The 17,244-nt window shown below is 41.2% G+C and overlaps 1 protein-coding gene across 7 annotated transcripts in view; it reads left to right on the forward strand.

Moving 5' to 3' along the window:
- ANKRD6 (ankyrin repeat domain 6) overlaps positions 1-17,244 on the forward strand; it is a 160,598-nt gene that overhangs the window by 93,489 nt on the left and 49,865 nt on the right. For 4 of the 7 annotated variants that reach the window (XM_027825484.3, XM_043542660.1, XM_043542659.1 and 1 more), the window contains exon 2: positions 16,087-16,355. In XM_027825484.3, coding sequence (XP_027681285.2) covers positions 16,236-16,355 — 120 coding nt within the window. In that variant the 5' untranslated portion in view covers positions 16,087-16,235. Of the gene's footprint in view, positions 1-4,985; positions 5,093-13,579; positions 13,642-16,086; positions 16,356-17,244 lie in introns of all 7 variants that reach the window. The other 3 variants (XM_037894471.2, XM_037894470.2, XM_037894472.2) reach the window with 2 other exon arrangements.

A 17,244-nucleotide genomic window follows, 5' to 3' on the forward strand; every position in this document is an offset into this window, starting at 1 on the left:
CATTACTGTAACAACAATTACTATAACATCATTGTAACAACAATGCTCAGTGCATCGTGAGCCTTCCAAAGACACCCCACATGACAAACTTTGCATTGGATACCACACAATCATTTTAGAAGGATGAACATGGGGGTGCTGGGTGTTCCCCCGAGGTGCAGAGCATCACAGCCCCCACTAATAATCCTGACTACTCAGATGGTGAGTGCATTGCAGTGGATAGGCCTGCTAGCTACACATTTGAAGCAGGATTGTATACTTAAATCAGTACGAAATGGAGGGGGAGATATGACTGATGAAGGCTGTGGCTGGGAAGTGGTAATGGGAGCCAGTCAGATACAAGTTTGATTTAAGAAATATGTGTCCTCATAATTTATAGTTTATTGCAGAGAGCTAAGGACGGGAGAAGGGGTGGCAGGCATGCCAACTTCCTATAACTTTTGCCTTGCTGTATGTGGCTTATTCTTAAGTGTTGTGACCCTTTCTTCAAATTGTCTAAAAGTTGGTCAAGAGCTTTGATCCATAGTCTCGTCTATGCAGGACTTTCTAGCTTCAAGAAAAGTGTGCTATTCCCCAATAAAATTTCCTAACCCCCCAATCACTGTTGTTAAAAATGAAACTATGCTTCTACTGAATGGGTTATAGTACCACTTTCTAATGGGGATATCCATGCTTGGGTTGGACGGGACCTCTACATGAGGCATATGTCTCAACTATGATCCCTGCAAGATGCCGTGAGAGCAAGGTTACCTATACCTTTCAAATTTTGAGGTTTTTGGGCTAAACACATGGTGTATTACTACATATTTGCACTCAGGAGTGTGGAAGAATGTCACGTTTCTGACTTTATGTACATATGGCCTCTGAGAGGTGACGTTTCTAAAAATGACATTGCAATGGTGTTTCACTGATGCTTCTGTTATGTAATGGTGGGGAGCTAAAAAGTATCACACCCCCGACCAACATATTTTTAAAATAGTTATTTTGGACTGTGAGGTGTCCACGATCTGAGATCTTCTGAGGTTCAGTGTGATTCCATGCATAATGTCACTCATCTGAGAAAACTCCTTTTTCTAGAAGTCTAGTACATTTAAAATTCTGGGATAGTCATGCTCTTTAGTTCTGCTTGGAATGGCAGATTTTCTTCATAGTTAGATTTGATTCTCCAGATAACAATTGTATCTGATCATTTCATGGATATCGGAGAAAAAATAATGAGAACACATTTTGGGGTGGTTAGATTTGGACCAACATATAAAGCCTTTTTCTTGAGGAGTATGAAATATCCAGTGAAGTAAAAGAAAAAGTCTTTACCAGAGCCATTCGCTTACTTCACGGGCATGGGCATTCTTCCTATATCCAGGGCAGAAAAGAGTTAATAAATCTCACTCTGTTTTGGAAGGATGATATCCGTGAAATGTAAAATAAATGTACTTATGTTCTTATTACTGTGTTGAAAAGAAAACTACGACATGGTCCCTGTTATATGGCTGATAGCTGACATGGCGATCGTTATTCCTTTGCCATGATATTGTTTTGCCTTGCTAATTTAAATATGCAAAAAATGACTGTATTGAAAAGGCTCTTCCGCAGGGTGACTCTTAATTCAGGAACTTAATACAAAAAACCCATAAGCAGCCAGGAATAATGGCAGAGTAAAATACATAGAACAGTCAAAAATCTTTGACAAGATTTCGATATTAAGCATTTGTTATCTATCTTTAGTATTCTTCATTTTTATATGGTGTCCCGTCATGCTGGTTTCTGAGTGCCTTCTGTGAAAAATGAACTTGGATACAGAAAGATCTCCTTTTTCCAGCCTAACCGACAGTAACAATATAAAGGTTATTGGTAGGGTATATGTATGTGCATGCACGCCTATATACACGCACAATGCATAGTCTGAGAAATGCGGATGTGTTTTGAGAGAGTTCATGTAATTCTGTACGCAGACAAGATTGTGATATTTCATCTGGAAATGAGTTCAAGAGTCTTGGCCCAGCTAATCTAAAAGTTCTGTCTCCTGAGGATATGAATATTCCCCTCTTCTGTTGAAAGTTTAATTTTCTAGTGGAGTGAAGCTATCATATGAGGTGGTCATCACAGAAAGAGAGGCAATCTCTTGGATAACCAAGGTCAATACCATGCAGGACTTTGAAAATCAATACTGCAGCCTTGAACTGGATTCTGTGTTCAATGGGTAGCTAGTGTAGGGAGTAGTGGATTTTGATGATGTGTTCCCAGTAGCTTATATTCGTGAGTGGATGAGACACTGCATTATGGATTAGCTGTAGTTTCCTCAGGACATTGAGTTTCATTCCTCATTCTAAGGAACAGTAGTTGAGCCTGGAGGTAACGAGCTATTGGACAACCATGGCCAATCTGTGCCTGAAAGAACCAGGGGTAATGTTCTAGCTAGCCACGGGTGGAAACAGGTGTTCTTTGCCACCATTGCTATTTGAGTGTCTAAGTGCAGTGCAAAATCTAAAATGACCCGCACGGCTATGAACTGGGCTAACAGTCTGAGGGCAGATGCCTTCTGGTGGGACCTGTAGTAGTGAAGGGGAGCTTTTCAAAACACTGTTCTTTTCTTGCCAGCATCACCTCAGTTTTGTCGGAGTTCAGTTTCCGCCAGCTGCCCTTCAACCAAGTGCTGGCCTGAGCCAGGCATTTGGAAAGCTGGGGGAGGCTGCTGTTAATGTTGGATAAAAGGGGTGTAGAGCTGGGTGTCATTCACATGCTACTGGCTGGCACATCAGCCCGTCATGTCTCACTAATTTCTCCCAGTGGTTTCGTGTAAATATTGAATGGGGAGGGAGAGAGATTTGAACCATGCAGGATGCAGGTGAGGGCCTGGTCATGGATGAACAACTGCCTGTAAGAATTCTTTCATTTTAGTCATCAAGGAAAGACCAAGCTATTGCAACACATTGTCATTCACTCCTGCAGCCTCTTGGAAGCAGGGCAGGAGTGTCTACAGTATCAAATGCTGTGACCAAGTCCTGTAGGATGAGGATGGGTGTAATGTTGTTGAAAGACAGGAGGAAGCCATCCAGTATAGCATCAAATGCTGAGTATGTGCAATGGAATGACTGGGAGGCATTCAGGATGTTGGCAGTCAGGGAGGTAACCAGTTCTTGTATATCTTCTCAAGTTAGTTTGCTGAGGAAAGGAAGGTCAGAAACTGTGTGGTAATTTGCAAGAATTCCGTGTTGCCAGCTCTTGTGAATGTATTGTAAGTATCACAGTGTTTGGTGTTTGTTCTGAATGCCCCAGCTCCTGGAATGAAAGTCATTGCATGATACTTTCTTTTTTAAATGAAAGCTGAAATTACGTTTCAAGTCCTCGTGGGGGTGGAGAAAAACTTGAAAACATTAAGCAAGTGCAACTTGAAGGGCAAATAGAGGGCAAATAGAAGTAACTCCAAATTTATTTTTTCCAATATCTCTTGATTTTTAGCTCACAAAAGCTTATGCTCAAATAAATTGGTTAGTCTCTAAGGTGCCACAAGTACTCCTTTTCTCATGTTTTTAGGGCCTGACTTACGATTTTTGAATGCTTCAGGTTGACAGTACTGGGACACTAGTGATGAATGCAGATTTCTTGAGTACTGACTGGACGGTTGCGTGTGTTAGAGTAAAGAGCACCAACGCCAAAAGAAGTAGTGCTTGAGATACCTCATCCTGAGGTTAGCAGAGTAGAGAATTGCTTTGAAAATAAAAAATTAGATGGAAAATGTAATTTGCTCTATGGTGCAACAGGAGTGTCTGTCAGCGAAATAAGCCCCCAATCCAGTTTGCACTGGTACATCCTTGACTCTGAGCCTCCAATATGTACTAATGAATAATGAGTATCTGCCCAAGGTAAGACATTAATATAATCTGTGGAGACAGCTCCTAGTGTTTTCCATTGTCTAAAGATCCAGTAACTACTAGCATTCCACTGGAAAGGCCTAAATTAGAAAGAGATAATAAAGTGACTGGCAGTCAGAGGGAGAAAACATCACAAGGATTATTAATGACTGTAAACACCTTGTACCATGAGTAAATCGTCCTAAGACGTTAGATAATTATAGAATAACCCATACACAATTCTGAAATATTACTTTTACGAAATCTTCTGTTTGGTGAGTTATAGTGTAGTAGCAGTGAATGACAAGCCAAAAGGATCATATTATAGCTTGTCACAAAGACATGACAGACAACTTGCCACAGTGACAATGAAAGTCAAATCACAGAAGAACAGAAGTTTTATTTTTGGCAGTAGTTACTGTTAATGTCACCTCACTTAATAGTATACCTACATTCCCACACACAAATTTAATAAAGTTGAAGTTAAAGTTGCAGGCATATATCAATGATTTGCAGGAATATTACCTCTCAGACAATCTAGTCAAAAAATATAAAAAGTTAGAAATCCAGGAAATGCAGTGTTAAGATAGGTTTCAGAGTAGCAGCCTTGTTAGTCTGTATCCGCAAAAAGAACAGGAGTATTTGTGGCACCTTAGAGTCTAACATATCTAATAAATGTGTTAGTCTCTAAGGTGCCACAAGTACTCCTGTTCTTTTTTTAGTGTTAAGATAGTACTTCTCAAGCATTGTGAATTTTGCCTCAGGCGCTGCATGATCTGAGGTGAACATCACAAGGTAAAGGGGATACACAGATTTTCAGATCAAAGATATAAGTCCAGGAAAAAAGACAATAAGAAGAATTTATCATGCTGCTTTTGTAAAAGATTGGTTAAGACTCAAAGATTTAGAATTACTTTGGAACATTTAATGAGAGAACTACAGATAGTAATGGTTTCCAATTAACATTTATAACAGAGGTGTTACTTAAAAGTAATTTTGGTACAGATAGTTTGCAATGTCATGGACATCCTGTTGTTTACATCACCTCTTAATGCTTTGTGTTAATGTATTTACTGAGTGTGGTACACAGCATAAACACATCCAGGGTAGTCATAATCTTATGTGTTATTTTAGGGAAAAGAATTAAGTGAATGTCTACGGTACAGCACTGCAATCTTCAAATCCTCTATCAACCTCATTTGCATGCCAATGTACCTCAGCCCTGACCCACAGGGCAACAGGTAAGGGTGATAAACTAGTCTAGCCTCAAGGCTGGCTTCTTTGATTGTCTGCTGAAACTACTTACAAGGGTATCAATTAATGTATGTTGTGGTGCTGTATTTTGACTTATGGGCACTTCTTTACTTGGAGCTGAATGGAGACCTTCAATTATTTTAGCTTAGGACCCTACACAGCCATGAGATGATAATTTTGGATTGCTATTAACCTGGCCTGGACTTGAACCTGTGACCTAGGGGCAAATGATTCTGTAATAGATGAGCAAACCCCCTGAGCCATCCAGTATTCCTTCAGTATTCCCTCCTACAGTATAATCCAAGACACTGGGCATCCCATGAACTGTATAATGTAATGGCCAGGCTCTGTTTCCAGAAACGAGGGTTGCATGTTGGTATATTAGGATCAATTCAGAGAAGATTTTAGTTCACCTGCCAGTAGGTCACGTACTGCTTAGGGGCCTAATCCAAAATACATCGACATCAATGAACATCTAATAGGGCCCTAAAACAGACGATCATTTGAATTATCTACACAGTTTTTCTGTTCAGCAGTGACAGACAGCTGCTCAGTGAAAAGTGAAGGTGAGGGAGAATCAGCACATCCAGTTCCATCAGTGAGAATTATTATTACACTGACTTCTAATATAACTGCTGCTTTGGACAGAAAAGTGTACATACACTGTCCACACTGACACACATTCGGTTTCTTGCTCTCTCATTTCAGAATTTCCCAAGGTGTGGCAGCTCGCTGAATGTTTGTGCTTTCTCTTATCTTGATCATGACATCATACAGTGGGACACCACTAGAAATGCTGTGTTGTGTTGGATATGATCAGGGCTTGAGTCATGCTGGAATGCTCCAGAACACCATTCCGGCACTCTTTTGGAAACTGTAACGGTGTTCCAGCACTTCCAGTACTATCACTTCTGGAAGTACTAGAAGTGCATTTCAGCACTTTTTTTTTTTTAAATCTAACACCATGAGCCACACCTAATGCAAAACTGTCCACTTGTAAAATATATTAGAGACACTTCCCCTCTGAATTTCAGCCACTAGTTTACAACCGGTGAGGTGTATTCTCATCTAAAGCTGATCATCTGACAAATGTGACCAATCCAGGGAGCAGTCTGGGTCATGGAGCAAGCATCATTCAACAAATATCTTTAGTTCCAGGGAAGAGTGCCAATGGAAAAATCACTAATTTTCTCTCTCTACACATATTCCTGTCCTTTGTTTCAGTGTGAAACAACTTTTCTCTGATGAGATGCAGTTGTGTCCTTCCAGTAAGTTTCTTGCCACCTTGTTTACAAATACAGCTCAGAGCCTGTGTAACCTATTGCAGTTCTACAGCATGTTGCGGATACAGGCAGAGCTCCCTTCAGAACTCTTGGGTTCTTGCTACTCTCTTTGTACAGTGCCTAGCACATTTTGGGCACTGTACTAATATAAATATTAACACCTCTATTTCCCTGAGAAAACACTGGCAGGAATTGCTGATGCCGTAAAGCAAATCATCTGCCCACTTCCTAGGACTTGTGAGCATTGCCTCAGCACTACTTCCACCTGCACCTGATCTAGCATCAAAGAACCAGGCTAGAATCATCAGCTCAGATGTTCATGTTTGTTCAGTGAATTACTCCTGGATCGCTAAGCTGGCATAGCCCAGTCATTGCATCTTTACGTGAAATCGAAGGATGTTAATTGTGGCTGGATTCTTGGGGCTGTCCCACCACCATTTACAAGATACTGATAGGATCTTGAGAAGGTCAGTGGCATGGAGATTATAATCAGTGCTATTTTGGCATCAGGAAGATCTTTCAAAGAATGTGAATGCAGATATAGCCTTTCTTCCTGTTCTGACAGTCAAATGTCTCCTGATGCTGCACTGATGCACATCTGTTCTCATTTATCCAGAAATTATGGTCTTAATGTTGGGTTTACTGGGTGAATTTCTATGGCATGTGTTATATAGTAAATTAGACTAGATTATCATAATGATCTCTTCTGGCCTTAAAATCTACGCATCTAGGATCATATTTCTCTCCTGATCTTTTCCAGTATGTCATTACTTTTAAAAATGTTCACAAAATTTACTATTTTTTTCTTTACCATTGGCTAAAGATAGGCCTTTTGAAAGTGAAAGATTGATAGTGCTGGTGCAGACCACTGCTTTGCAAGCTTCCCCACATATCTCTTTCAGTGCTCCTCAGTCCTGACCTGCGACATTCCTCTGTTTATGTGCTGGGCCTCTCTTAAGTGCGGGCTGCAGAAGGTGGAGAGTTACATCAACTTGTAAGGTAGCTTTTCTATGGGGGTAATTGTCCACTAGTGAGTGGGAAGAGAATAAGACCACTGTGGTCATTTTCACTTTGACACTGGAACGCAGACTCTTGAAGGTGAAAGGTTGATACTAGCATTGCTTTAATCCAACACACTACCCACTCCCAGAACGAGATTTTATCCAGAAATAAAACTCATTCATTTCAGAACCATTTTTGTCATCTGAAGGAAAGCAAAGCAAAGAACTCAAATGAGAGAATTTGCCATGGAGAAGAATCTGTGAATAACAAAGGAGGGGCAAAATAGCAGGCGCAAGAGGAAGAGAAATGAATTTTGGAAAGGATTTTAAAATGTAGGCCCAATCCTGCTCCCACTAAATTCTGTGGGAGTTTTGCCATTGACTTCAGTGGCAGTTGGATAAGGTCCTAATTTTGCAGTAGCTGAATCTAATGCAGAAGATGATGGCAGTAAGGGAGATTTCTCAACATCTAGTAATCCCACTGTGCTTGAATTTCTGCATGCATGCAAAGCACAAAGAGCTCTGTTCTCACTCAAGCCCAACCAAATGTCTGGGTCAGTTCCCAGGGCTCAGACCCCAACACTTCTGTGAAATAGCAGTGAGCTGGAAGAACATTCTGGCTGTTAATACGCAAATGAACACCCAAGTGTCTAATGTGTGTTTACACACATGTACTGTTTCGTATGAAATAACGTATTTTGTTTTGTTATATCAGTATTGTTTGGCTAGAAAATGCTCACTGAGAGGTAAGCTTGCTTTTATAGACTGTCTTTGAAGAGTGTGTGTGCGCACTGGTGTGCGTGTGTGTTTTGAAGGAGCTGAGGGGAAACAAAGTTTTGAAACTTAATTATAGTAAGATAACCTGATGAACGCTACATATAAAATACTAATAACGTTGAATATTATGGAAGGTGCAGCACAGCAGTCAGAGCATTTATAAACAAATATGCTCTTGAATCAATGTGGAGTATGTTGCCCTTACACAGGTTTTTCCCAAGGGTAATGAAAGTCAGGGCGTCAGGTTGGTAAGAAAGAAATACATAAAGTGTGTGTGGGGGTGGGGGTGAGGGGAGGAGGAGGAAGCAGCTGTCTGTACAAGAAGATCAATGGCATTTCAGTAATGAGTTTAAGGGCTTGGCCACACTTGCACATTATACCGCAGTAAAGCTGCCCAGAGCGCTCTACCTTACTCCCTGTCCACACTGGCAAGGCACGTAGAACACTTTGACTCCCTGGCTGGAGTGCTCCTGGTACTCCACCTCCCTGAGAGGGATAATGGCTGTTGCGTATTGGCTGAGACGCCCCAGGGTCAGTGTGAACAAGGAGTTAAGTTACTGTGCTCTGATTGACCTCCGGAAACTTCCCATAATCCCCTTAAGCCAAGTGAAAAGAAAAGGAGGACTTGTGGCACTTTAGACACTAACAAATTTATTTGAGCATAAGCTTTCATGAGCTACAGCTTCATTGGATGAGGTGTGCTGTAGCTCACGAAAGCTTATGCTCAAATAAATTGGTTAGTCTCTAAGGTGCCACAAGTCCTCCTTTTCTTTTTGTGGATACAGACTAACACGGCTGCTACTCTGAAACCTGTAATTAAGCCAAGTGGTCACTCTTCCCTTTGTTGTGAAATTGCTGCAGGAATAGGAAGTGTCCTTTCAAAGCTGCATTTCAGACAGCAGCTGCTTATCTGATCAGACAAACATTTACTGTTTGCTTTGAGTGAGTGAGTGAGAGGCAGGGGTGGTGGGGGGGTCTGAACTTACAAGACAGCACGCTGACACACTCTCAGCACTCCAAAAACCCACTCTCCCTCCCCCCACGTACACACAACGCACTCCACCCTACCCCCCTCGTTTGAAAAGCACATTGCAGCCACTTGAACGCCGGGATAGCTGCCCATAATGCACCTCTCCCAGTGCCGCTGCAAGTGCTGCAAATGTGGTCATGCCAGTGCGCTTGAAGCTGTCAGTGTGGACAGACTGCGGCACTTTCCCTAGTACGCTCTCCGAAGGCTGGTTTAACCCAAAGCGCTCTACAGCTGCAAGTGTAGCCACAGCCTAAATTGCAACCTTGAGCCCCATATAATCCCATCTGAATGTGTGTCTGCCTCTGTTTAAAAGTTTAGGGCATGGCTACACTGGAAACTTCGAAGCGCTGCTGCGGGAGCGCTCCCACGGCAGCGCTTTGAAGTGCGAGTGTGGTTGCGCATGAGTGCTGGGAGAGAGCTCCCCCAGCGCTCCTGGTACTCCACCTCCACGAGGGGATTAGCTCCAAGTGCTGGGAGCCTGGTTCCCAGCGCTGGGGCACTGTTTACACTAGCGCTTTAAAGCGCTCTGGCTTGCTGCGCTCAGGGGGGTGATTTTTCACCCCCCTGAGCCAGCAAGTTAGAGCGCTATAAAAAGTAAGTGGAGCCAAGCCCTCAGACTTGGCTGACACCACTTCACAATTTTGGGGTGGGTGGTAACAAGGTGTGATTTGAGAACTGTCCGTCAGATGAGTTTAAATTTAACCAAGCTGACAGTGGTGCTAGGATGACAGCACCTTATTTGATGAAGAGTTCAGCTAGCAGCAGGAGAAGCTGCCTTGGCTGGCTCCTCATGTTTGTGGCTGGCATGGCTAACTGTTGATTTAGAAGCAAGCAATTGTCAGATGTGAGAGAAGGGTAGCACAAATCAGTTTAATTTACTTTGCCTAACAAGAGTTGTGTACACTTTGGGAGACTGACTGGCAACCAGAGTAACTACTAAGAATTAATAAAAACAAAAAATAGTCTCAGATGTTCCAGATTGTCCTAGACTCGTAAGAAGATGATGAATCCCAAATCCAGTGTATATATAAAAAACAGGAATCCTGTTCAATACAGTAACATTTCAAAATGTGGACTTTATACAACAGAGGAAAATAGCTATAAGATCAATACTCTAGTTTTCCAGAGTAATCATTTTTATTAGTCACCATCTTTCTTTAGTTTAAAAATGTTCACCAATGTAAGAAGTGTGCTGCAAATAAATTATATTAATATATCTATTTGTGAAGAAAAATATGAATCAAATGTATATTGTCCCATAATTCATATCACTTCGCCTTTTTCCAGATAGCACTGCTACACTTTGATTTTTCCATTATAGTACTTTTTGTTGACCAAGTCCTCCTTTGGAAAGAGTATTCTCTTTTTTTGCAAAACACATTCAGGATCAGTTTGCATTGGAGACATTTGAGAATCTGAAAAGAGCAGTTAAAGGAAGAAAAGATGTGACATCCTGGAGAATCCTTAAAATATCAAGAGTTTGATGGTTGTTAGAAAGAAATAAAAGCTACATAGGCACTGACTCCGTGAGTGCTCTGGGACTGTAGCACCCATGGGAAAAAAACAGTGGATGCTCAGCACCCACCAGTGGCCGCGCTGATCAGCTCCTCCCCCGTCCCCCAGCGCCTCCCGCCAGCCAGTGGGCCCTGCCGATCAGCTCCTTCCCTCCCTCCCAGCTCCTCCTGCCTGCCACGGATCAGCTGTGCTGGGGGGAGGGGGGGAGACAGAGCAAGGGCAGGGCACACTTGGGGGAGGGGGCGGGAAGAGGCGGGGTAGAGGTGGGGCCTTGGGGGAAAGGGTGCAGTGGGGTGGGGCTTGGAGCAGAGCAGGGGTGGAGTACCCCCTGGGGAAATTAGAAAGTTGGCGCCTCTGAAAAGCTATACCTGCATCCAGGAGACTGGGGAGTGAACGGCCCATGAGTCAGCTGCTGGGAAAAAATCAAATTCTTCGTAGCCGATAAATATGCAGAATGCAAAACTATTATTTATGTTGCATCCTTTGTTCAAAATATGATCAAATCATTTACAGTGAGAGAGCGAGTAGAGAGACCTTTGTACAGATTTTAATGCGCTGATGTGCATATTAATAGGAAAGGAAACATATGCTGCACTGAAAGTGATCGGAGCAAAAGAAGAGAATTGCAATATGAGCATGTAAAGTGTCATTTAAGAGCTAATTATGATTATTAAATATTAATAGTGTAAAATATTGCTGCAAAATGCATGGTCTTTATTATGGAAGTGTCAGTAGTGAGTCCATAATTTCGGTTATGTAGTGATTTGCACGTAAAGCAGCATTAAAATCCTCCTTTTTTTGTTCATTATACTGTATAGTAAGAAGTTGTGATGGGTGTTTTTCTTGAAAGACTTGGGAACGTTTTTGGTGGGCAGGTGAGGAATGGAGTTTGTCCATTGCAGGAAAAAAAAAATTGTGATTCTTTATTTATAGTATATGTGCCTTGATATCATGGTGATGGGCACGACGGAAATTCCTTGTTAGAGATGCAATTTTTCTTTTATCTAGACAGCAACTTAACTTGACCGCCGTTATTAATGACCTGTTGTCATGTGTTATATCCTTTCTATTTTGTTGTTTTATTTAGTGTTTGTGGGGTTTATGTATTTGATGGATTTATATATGTTGATTCCTTTGGAAGCTTTTCAATAATCTACTGAATGTAAAGCAAGGAAATCCTGTGATTTTTGTCATTTTCTTACGAACAATATTGCTACTAAAAGATTCTTCTTCTCTAGGGTGACGTTAGAACAGCATTAATCAAGCAATGGTTTATCTTTGCAATATGTCCTGGAAGTGCCACGATAGTGAGCTGTATGTATGGAATGATGTCATCACCAGTTCCCTGCAGGCCTTTGAACATCCCTGAGATTTGATATTTCTACAAATTTCCAAACTTATTTGGCCTGTTTTTTTAAAATAATCATTCTTATGCCTTTTGCTACTTGAGTCTTTGTGTAGGTAACGTTACTGACCAACAAGTCTAGTGATGATCACAGAGGAGGGCCTATACAGGTTCAGAGAAACCTATATTTTTGTCAGTTCTTTGGGCTATGTACAGGAGAAACTGAATCCAAAGAGCTTTCTGACTTTGTCACTGAGCAACCATGCACCTTGTTTTGTCACTTCCAGATACAAAAATGTCCTAAGGCATATTCAGTACTGACTGAGTCATCCATTTGCTAGAATCTGTGGACATGTTGCGGATATCAATATCAGACCTTGTCAAGATTCATAGCACTGAGTCATTGCTACGGGTCTGAATTACTAATTCATGATGTTAGTAGGACTGTCGTCTTTGATGCTGCAGTGACGAGAGGGATGCTGGGGGGAAAGACTGTTCTCAGAACTGAGTACTCTATGGAGCTATGTTATTACTGGATCTGTAGTCATCACATCTGGCAGGCTTTCTTTGATGCAAAAAGTGGGTATTGCTTTGCTTACCTTCCCAAGGTAAGTATTCTGATACTAGATACAATGATGCAGCGAGGATGAATCTGAATGTAAAATATGTAAAACCAAAATAAGTTCTCATATACTTTCTTTAGCTTGTGATGCAATAAGTTTGAATTGTTTCATGCTTCAGTACTTTAATGAGGAAGCACTGTTCGGAGCCTGGTCACTTACACCAGGGAATTGGTATGAAGCACAAACCACATTGCAGAATTCTTTGTGCACAATTTGAGAATGAGAACACAGCATATAATTGGTTTTAGTGTAGCACTTAGGCAGTTGTCTTTCTATTTACAGCATATATGAACATTTTAAAGAGGAGACTCTAGATGTGCAAGGTGGACAGAGAGTTAAATGTTACTGGGAGGGGCATATACTGATGTCTCCCTGCCCTAGTGCAGTAACTCCCAGCTGGGGCAGATTTGTTGAGGTGGAGTTTCCACGTACCTGTTGCACTGGGAAAGGGTCATTTGTCAGAGTAAGTATAAGAGGGTTGTTCCCCTTCCCTTTCTCACCATCTTTTTGCTTCTTTTGACTCTCCTCAGGAGAGAGAAAAAGTTGGTCTCTTGATCATCCAAGCTTTATTTACATCAAACATGCTTTTCTGAATTGTGAGTAATCCACAGTCCATAGCAGCTAAAGAAATATAAAGGGTCCAAACATGGGAATGCAGCTCATAGGTCAATACATTTCTGAAAAGGAGGAAGATGAGAGGATGACTTTAGGAGATGTAAATAGCACAGTAGAAAGACATAAAAATTGATGGCTGGATCCATTCCTTAATATGCTTTTATACGTGATTCAATCAGTGGAAGAGGAAAGAAGGAAAATGCAATATAGCAGCAGTGCTATAACTGTAAATCACTTCAGAATCACAGAGCATGACAAGCTGAGAAGGCTAATGGTGTCTTCCAGAAAGAATTTACTGCAGTAATCAGAAAAGAGAGCAAGATAAGAAAAAACCCTAAGACCAAAAAGTGAGTACAATCTCTCATGTTTTACTTGCTAGTTGGGTAACTAACGTGAGATCCTTTGCACTAAGTGATGGTGCTAAGCGTCTGCTGAGCCACAAATCATTTGAGTGTTTGTGAACATTTCTATGGCTTCTAATTGTGTGGTTAAAGCTTGCATAATGCCTACATGGAATTTCTTTGTAAATCTCCTTTGAAACATCTGTCGGGAAAATGTTCACATTGTGCCTTCCTCAGAGATTCACTGTAAAACTCTCAAAATCTCACTGATGTCACTGATTTTTATGAAAGGAGAAAAAATAAACTGTCTGGCCATAAATATTTTAAGATGATCAAAACCAGTTACAGATGTACATGTGCAACTTTCTCAAACGCATGAGCAGCCAAATTAGAGGTAAGGATAGGAACAAATAAGTGACTGTAAAACTGAGGGGGAATTCTAACAAGCAAGCAATAGGTGGTCATGAAGGACAGGGAATGAGGAGAAACAGTAATGAAGGAATGTGGAAGCATCAATGACATGTTATTAACAATATAGCTACAGCTCTGGCTGGTTCATCTTGTTTAAGCTTTGAAAAGCAAATACTTGGGGGTAAGATATAAATTTGATAGATCTTATAGACCAGCCTATTTATTACAACCATTTGCGTGACTTCCATCTTTAGTTACCCAGACTCCACGGGGATAGGTAGGTTTCCCCACTGCACGTTTTTGTATGCTCTGCCCCTTGCTAATCTCAGCTGCTCCCACAGTTTGTGCTACCACCTTTATGATGACATCTTGCAAATCAACTGTACCGCTTCATTTCTGACCTCTCGAACTCTGTCTAATCTCGCATGTCTACCTGCCTTTCAACTGATTCACTGTGGATACCGCTCCACCATCTCCCTTCTTGATATTGCTAAAATCAATTCCTCCTTCATTTCAACAACCTAAAACCCTAAACCACACCTAAGTTATCTCTTGTCTTGACTGCTGTAATCTCCCACTTTTTGGCCTTTTTGGCCTTTTACCTCTCCAGTCTATCCAAAAAAAGCTGCAGCTATAATCTTCCTTTATTGCCCCCAATTGTCACCTTTTCCCAATCTCGGCTGACCAGCTAAATGCCTCATCCCTTCCTGGCTTGTATTGTGTCTGTCCAAGATAGACTATAATTTCCTTGAGGTGTGGAGCTGTCTTACCTATGTTTTGTGAAGTTCTATGCGCACCACCACCACCCGCCCCAACTGGACTTCTATAAACAATAATTTTGTAAAAAGTCTTCTATCTAAGGAGAAGTTTCTGCCTTATGAATAATAAAATTTACAGTACTTTGATCCTAGGTATTAGTTTGTGATATTAATGAAAACTGACATATTTTGTCTTGCAATAGGGCCCTAGGTTACCCATGTGACTGTGGACTCTCCACAGCATTAGGGAAATGCAGTGGAATATGGTTTTGAGTATTAAGACTGCTGATTATAAGGCGTGTAAATTATGTTTATGTGGATGTGCTAACTGCCTGACAGAAAGTTAGCCATACACTTAGAGACTGGTGGTTTCTATTTCAGTAGCTTGCATTATTACGACTCTGTCTTTGCTCCCGATGAATAGCATGTGGTTCTTTGTAAGAGACATGCTTTTCAGTTAACTGAATCATTATCCTCCTCCCTTGTAACCTAAAAACAAAATGATTTGAAATACACACTACACCTGGTATTGGCTTTAAATAGCCCTATGGATTCTGTGAGTTTTGAATTTGAATTAGAGGTGCTGAATATACTTCATTGTTGGCTGTCTAACTGCTGTGCCAGTGCTCTTTGTCTGCCTTAGGATCTGCACAGTGCTGCACGCTGTGTTAGCAATGGCTCCAAGTGTGGACAGATAAATGAGTGCAAGGAATTCTGTGCAAAGGCAAATTTACGATATGTGTAACACTTGATGAATTTGGAGATGGAAGAAATTTTCAGGGGAGAATTTATTTAAATATACTTTGTGGTTAAATTATGAGAAACAAAGTGAGCATGTCAATCAAGGAGGCAGTAGACAGAGTACTTTTGTGAATGAGTGGGAATGCTGGGGAAGATCTGACTCACAAATAACCTCCCTGGAGTACTTTAAAAAAGGATGCATTCTCTACAGTGTATTGTCTCTGGATTGTTTCTAGCATCACTGTGGTATGAAGATGGTACCTATATGAGACCATAATTCTATCTGTAGCCTTGATGCCAATGTGGTTGAAGCGGAAACAAGAGGGAAGGTGGGAGGATACAATTAAAGTGTTTTGTATCCAAATCCTATCTGTCGCATGTAGAAATGCAACAGTTACACCTGTAGGATGCGCGATCGTTTTTTCCGTAGCTCTCTGATCTGAAGAAAATTCAAGAGCATTTCAGAGGTTCAGTGATGAGTGGCTGTAGTGTTTCAGTTTGCAAAATGTTGCTGATGGCAGTTTTGTTTTCTAATCACTAGGTCCAGAAGATGGAATAGTAATTTCCGCTTCCAGCGAGCTGGGGTCCTTTTTTACCTCTGCATGTAATGTTTGGACTGATCTGAAGCTTTCGTTTTGGAGTGAAGGGACTTGTCCACTGCTTGCCCTGGAAACCTTTCTCTCCTAATTCATGAGCCAGCAGGATGCGGTCGCCGTGCTTTCAGAACGCCTTCTCATAGCTGCGTACAAAGGCCAAGTGGATAATGTGGTGCAGCTTATCAACAAGGGTGCCAAGGTAGCAGTTACCAAGGTAACAAGAGAAAAACTCTTTACAAATTCCCTGGGAACTAGTGTAACTCCTAAACCATTGTCTGTGATAATGTTCTTGTTACTTTACAAATTTAAACATATGCGGGGGGGGAGATTAGAAGTGTTTTGATTTTTCTTTAAATCTGCATTTATTAGCCAGCATTAACATGAAATAATACATTTATTTTCCTTCTCTGCTTCCAAGAAGGGGAAAATACAGAGCATCACTGCATACTGGACCTTTAAAAATGTGCTGTGCTGGATGCCTGTGCAATGACATTTTCAAAATGTGCTTTGACTGTTGAGGAATGAACATGCTTTTAAATAATGACAGGTTTCAGAGTAGCTGCAGAAAGAAAAGGAGGACTTGTGGCAACTTAGAGACTAACAACTTTATTTGAGCAGAAGCTGTCGTGAGCTACAGCATCCAATGAAGTGAGCTGTAGCTCACGAAAGCTTCTGCTCAAATAAAGTTGTTAGTCTCTAAGGTGCCACAAGTCCTCTTTTTCTTTTTGCTTTTAAAATTCATCACCATAGAGGAAAAAATTGGTGGGGAAGGGAAATCTTGAGGCTCTGCAAAAAGTTCAGGGTATCCTTCAGAGAGGAAGGAATAAAAGCTACCTGTTCCAGTAAGATAAAGGTACCTGAGCTGTAATCATGTACCGTTCCTTAAGAGAAAGGTCCTTTGATAGTATGGGCTAAACTCTGGCTGCACTTAATGTGCAATCTCAGTGCAATTCCAAGGTTGAGGATTATAAACTTCATTTTCTGTTCCAGGGTTGGAAAGTCAGGATTTGGCCCATTGTATCAAAGGACTTATAACAACGCTTATAATGAGATTTAAAAAAGAATGCAATTGAAATGAACCCAATGCCAGCTCTAACCATGTT

This window comes from Chelonia mydas, chromosome 3 (genome assembly GCF_015237465.2).
Source record: "Chelonia mydas isolate rCheMyd1 chromosome 3, rCheMyd1.pri.v2, whole genome shotgun sequence".
Lineage (NCBI taxonomy): Eukaryota > Metazoa > Chordata > Testudines > Cheloniidae > Chelonia > Chelonia mydas.